The sequence below is a fragment of the Anneissia japonica genome, unplaced genomic scaffold (assembly GCF_011630105.1).
Source record: "Anneissia japonica isolate Jap-2015-1 unplaced genomic scaffold, ASM1163010v1 scaffold9_len2422644_cov172, whole genome shotgun sequence".
In the NCBI taxonomy this organism is placed as follows: Eukaryota; Metazoa; Echinodermata; class Crinoidea; order Comatulida; family Comatulidae; genus Anneissia; species Anneissia japonica.
This window is the reverse complement of record NW_022758107.1, coordinates 1889701-1895662: the sequence shown is the minus strand read 5'-3', so window position 1 is coordinate 1895662 and position 5962 is coordinate 1889701. Positions and strand designations below refer to the sequence as shown.

The 5962-nt window shown below is 35.2% G+C and overlaps 1 protein-coding gene across 1 annotated transcript in view; it reads right to left on the bottom strand.

The window, feature by feature from the left end:
• Positions 1 to 309: 309 nt before the first annotated feature.
• Positions 310 to 5962, bottom strand: part of LOC117125029 (carbohydrate sulfotransferase 3-like) — a 14671-nt gene continuing 9018 nt past the window's right edge. The window contains exon 2 of the mRNA XM_033271384.1: positions 310 to 2516. Within this exon, the coding sequence (XP_033127275.1) occupies positions 1342 to 2516 (1175 nt within the window). The 3' untranslated portion in view covers positions 310 to 1341. The remainder of the gene's footprint in view (positions 2517 to 5962) is intronic.

The window sequence follows — 5962 nt, the reverse complement described above, 5'->3', positions numbered from 1 at the left end:
ATATGAGAATTTCTACCTCTCCAAGTGGCACCTATCTCAATTATAGCCTGGTCTGTGTCGTTCACAATATTGGTCTAAAAGCACAACTTTCTATTCTAAACCAATCTATATCCCCATTTCTCAGCAACATTGATCGTTTAGCGACAGTGTTAAAAATTTTACTTCATGCCAAGTTTTATAGTCTAAGTTTATTTTGTTGAGATTGTCAATTTGGATGTACCATCTTTGTGTGTACCACCGATAGGGTATTATTTCCTAATAAATTGAATGATTACTGTATTAATTGAATTGATGATAATAAACATAAAATTGATTCATCGTTTAGACACGAGGTCCTTTTTATTTCTTTAGGCAACAACACACGTGTTTTCATGCTGCAGAGTAAAGTACCAGTAAATAGTAAATGTAAAAAACAACAAAAGTGTATTTCTGCTGTGTGGAATTGTTATAATAATATTTCCCCGATAAATCTCACGAAGATCACTGTAAACTTGACACAAAGTGGAATTCTTTTCCTACACATTTAAGTGAACATAGGCCTAGCTTGCACAGCTTATATGAATCTACTTTGCTAAAGGAGTTAGCATTAAAACAGTTAGATTTAGTTATAATAAGTGAGACGGATCTTATAAATAATAATAATAATAATAATAATAATAATAATAATAATAATAATAATAATAATAATATTAACAATACTGGTGTCCTTGATAATTATAACGATCATTATAATACTAATACTAATAATAACAGTAATGATGCTTACCAACAGGTAATGATAGCTTAGCTAATAAAATTTTCCTGATAGAGCACAGAGTTTAACAGGATAATGATATGGCGTTTTGTGGTTTTGTGTATCGAAGCCATAATTGATTGGTTAGAGATTGATCGAAGTGTGACACCTCTCACTATCAAACGACGACACTATTTCATACTCAAACAAAAATGCAATTGTTTATAAACTAAATGCAGATTGACATTATATCGCTTTGGGGATTATTGATGTTTTAACACGACTGAAAATAATTACAATGCAGTGACCTTACAAACCAAGTCCAGTATTTTCCGATTATTGATATCTTTGCAAGAAAATTCATTTGATAATTACAAAAAACAGAACAGAAATTACACTACACTATCTAGTATATAATTAAATATACCTCATTTGATTTGTGGAACATTTATAATAATAACATTGATGATAATAATTATAGCAATAATAAAATACAATAAAATATTATTAATAATAATATAAGTTTCGGTATATTTTTTATTGACAATTTTAATACCCTTTTACAATTTGAAGTCGTACCTGAAAATAAAAGGTATAAAACTGTAAACTTAATTATTAATCTTGACAAAAATGCCATGGAGCTTTGTGAAAGGTAACTCTTCAGGTCTAAGATAAGATTCATAATCGTCGATATTCACAAATTGACTTTCATTCATTAAATTATATCCTAATGACGTCATTGCTAGTGAACATTTGCTTTGTATCTTTTTAACTTGCTCAAAGTCCATCTCATTCCTCCACTTATTAATGATGCCAGAGGAATTTCTTTTAGTATTGTATGGATTCGCTGTATCCTTGTTAGTATTTTCATTTATCCATCCATCTAATACAAGTGGATATTCTACTCCCAAGAATTGATAAATTTGTCTTGCGCACTCATGTGGAAAACTTGCTACGTCTTCAAATCGAACAAGTTTATATCGCCCTCTAAGCCAATCAGGTTGAGATGATACGTATTTCATATTCCGTACAGAGTGCTGGCACAAGTCAATTGTTTCATCTTTGACCTTCTTTCTAAGAAAGTCATAGTTTGGAGAATGTAAGTACCACCTTGAATTCATCACAGCTCGGGGATCACGGACCAAATGTAACACTTTCACATTCATGTTGTACATTTCAACAAATTCGCGTAAAGAGGCGATGTCAGCTAACCGAATAGTTTTGATAGCAACTAATTTAGACAAATTACACATTTGAACGAGCGTGTCAAGTCCCGTTTCTATGGATACCTCCCTCGGTTTATTGTCTTTACATAGACTTGACCAAGGAGTGCTCCAGCAGATAAAATTTCTGAACGCTTCCCACCAAGTATTTAAGTAAGGAATATTGTAGAAATCACATGTTAAAATATACTTCAGTGTTTTAATTGAAAGAGAGTTGAACTCATTAGAGGGAATCTCGTTCTTTAGAGCCATTTGTGTAAAACACTGCAGTGGCTCAAATAAATAAAATGCATTTGGATTCTGATTAAACAACTCTCCAAAAAATGAAGATCCAGAACGTTTATTGGTAACGATAATAGCAATATGTGGATTTGTATCCACTTTGTGTTGATGATTTGTGACATGACCACTGTCATCAATGTGTGATTGATTTTTCGTTGTCGAAGTATCAGATTTGTCACTGGAACGCACTGCAGTATCTTCAGTTCGTGTTGGAGTGGATGATTTCTTGTGTAGTGTTGGTGTCGGTTGACTCAGTGTCTTCACTGGTCTACGATCAACTATAAGGATATAAATAGTAAGCGGATGATGTTATAATTAAGGTTGAATTTCTGCATTTTGACAGGGCTATCACGTAAATGTATCAAACAGAAAAAGAAATATCCACCTTCACATAAATTATTATCAACAATTTCAAAAATTACATAGACTGTAATTATTGTGAAAACTAAAAATTAAATGCACTTTGAAACTGGAATCTTTATTTAAAGACAAAACCAATAGTTTGAATCTAAAATAGTGAACTGCATTTACACAGCTAGAACGTCTTTTTTTGTATTTGGACAGGCCATAGCAACAAATTATTTAATATCTTACAAAAATGTTTTTTAAACAGAGGATATGTTTACCTTTAATGTATCAGTTAACAAACTTTATTTTTCATTTTAATAAATAATTTCCAATTCAGTTTTCTTTAAACGAAGTTTAGAATTTCGTATCTCTCTCGGGGTGCCACGCTTTCACTTTCCATTCATTGCTAATGTCAAGAATTATTCTGTCTGATTTCTTACATGTAAAACGGAGTTTTGACAATAAAAAAAAGGTAGACAGGTCTGCATCATGTTTTGACCAAGGCCCTGCTAGCCTTGAAAGAAAGTCTAGCCTAGACCGAAATTTAAATCTCTATAATTTGGAATTTTTTTTAAGAATGGAAGGGTGGTTAGCAACCCTATTCACCCACCTAAATCCGCCACTGTTAGAGCCTATGCATTAAGTGCCTACGATTTATTTGGTCGACTTCTGTGATTTTGGGGGAGCGGTCAGAGTAGGCCCTGCGGTTCAGTTCGGACTCTTAACGTTGAGGCTATCAGACCTCGTAAGCAGGGACGTATCCAGGGGGGAAGCCGGGAGCCACGGCTCCCCTCTCCCCTTTGTACACAGTGTTAACATTTTAAAGCTTGTTCATGCTAGCCAATACATATTCTTTCCTGGAATCACTCAAAATGAATACTTCTAAATGCAAAAATGCATCAGCACATATAGGCCTAATAGGTATACTATAATTATAACACATAGGTGTGACTGAAAACATTTTAAATCCATAAATCCCAGGTCAGGTCTTTTAAGATAATAATAAAAAGTTGTGCAAAAGACGAAAAAGAAAGTTGTGATTTGTTGATCATAATTATTATAGTTTAAAGCTGGGTAAAGCTATATTTAGGCCTAAGATCTCTGATAAAACATCATGAAAAATTTTGACTATATAATGGTGATGTGGTGATGATGAATTTTACTATAATATATTAGTGTCATTTCCAGCTATCTAGAGGTACTATTTCTCATATTTTCTCACCTCAGCCCCAATCATGTTGGGGCTGAGGTGGCTGTGAAATCATGACTTAGATTTATGTAAGCTACATACTCAAAGACAATGTTTTTAAGCTTTATTTTCTATGGTACATCACACATTAATCAGATCTCTATGGTTGCCGAAAATCCCTGATGAAAGATCATTTTGACTATATAATGTTGATGTGATGATGAAGTGTCATCCTGGCCATCTAGAGTTACTATTTCCTTAAATTTTTGACCTCATCCCCACCCACGGTGGGTCTGAGATGGGCGTCGACACCACCTTTCAAAACAGATCTGTACATTTCCCTGCCTCTGGGTGTATGACATTAAACTCCATTGAGTTCGGCACTTGACTCAGAGTATGTCTTAGTGACTGTGAAGCGAGGCTACATACATTTGATTTTAGGATGTGATCTAGTTTTCCATGGCCATTTTTCGTGATTATGACTATTTTGGATAAAGAATGTTTTGAGCAGTGGCGGTCCCTCTGAATTTCTTTAATGGAAAAAAGAGAAAAATATATTCAAATTTACTGAGTTTGAGAGTGTAATTTCCAGCCATCTAGAGGTGCCCTAGTCATATTTTTGTTTTTTTTTACCTTGGCCCCAAATATTGTGGGGCTGAGGTGGGTGGTTCTTCAGTGAAAGTCCCTTCCTGGGTCACCTCTCTTTCAAATTCCCGGATCCACCAATGTTAAGTTATTATTATACTTTTTGTTAGGCTTACTAATATTATTTATGACACGTCTATTGCAATTTTTACTTTATCGTCTCAAAACAGTCCTAAAAACGTTCAGAGTGCGCTACTTCCCAGGGGACCTCGCTCCTGGAACCCCACCGGGGTCTTACGTACCTCGCATAACGGCCCCCCTCCCACTTTCAAAATCCTGTGTCCCTGCTCGTAGGTGTATAACACTTGTGTAAAGCACTTTAATGTATCATTCCACTCGGAAGTATAAATGAGTGCCTAGTAGGATGTTGTAGCGCATCTTTCTGGACGGGAAAGCATTCCTTCCCCTGCAGGCCCGTAGTCAGGGGGGTATTTATGGTTCGGGCGAACCCCCCTTTTCTAGCGAACCCCCCTGTTTTCTAGCGAACCCCCTCGAATTTTTGAATGAGTCCCACTCGGACTGAATCTCTGTTTTTAACTTACCTAGCATTAAATCAAAATTTAGCACCTAATTCATTATTTGGTCACCCGTTTTTAAATTGTAGCCTGCGATAAAAGGCTATATTTATAGAATATCTTAGCTTCAGAAGTTCGGAGATTTAAATTGAACGCAACTCCAGCAAACCATGACACATAAGGATCGCAAATATCGATAAAAACCCGGCTGTCGTCTCAACTTTCACTGGCCTTTGGCTGAATGTTTGTAAGAAATGTACCAACCGTTAACGAAACCGGTCGCCGTCTACCTAGAGTAAATGGTGCCACTAAACGAAGATAAAGTTTTGCGACTTAATCCACCAAATGCAGATAAAGTTTTGCGACTTAATCACCTGATTGTGGATTGTGTGGTTAGTAAATTCCATAGCCATACTGTTCATAGCGCACACTAAACTATGTGCTGATGGAGCATTTTGGGGAAATTGACTCGCCTTTTTTCCATCTCAAACGAAATATTATTAATAAATCAACATGGTCCATCTCAGCATAGCCAGTCACAAAATTAGGCTAGGAGGTTTGTTTTCAACAGCAGACACACACTACAGAACGGAGTGCGTCAAAACAAGTGTTTGTTAATTTTTAGTGATAAAGAATCATGAAATGTCGTAGTAACTGACGTTTTTTCGTCCGCTGATTGCAAAGAAGAAAACGACAGATAGTCATTTAAGGTGAGTTATTGATTTCAAAATCAAAAGCCTAGCCTAGATGTTGACTAACATTTTTTTAATTATTATTAGTTGGCCTGGGATCGGGGCAGGAAGGCCAGCTTTACCGTCGAAAGTCCTGGAATTCGACGATGACGTCAGTGCACTTTTACAAACGCCATTGATTAGAATGAAAATATACGCGCTGAATTTCGTGTTTTTTTTTAATGAAAGATAGAATTTATCGAACATTTATCTATATAAAAACAAGATTAATATTGTAGAAATTGTAATTTCTAAAGATGCATATAATTCATATTTCATTTGGTAGACAATAAATA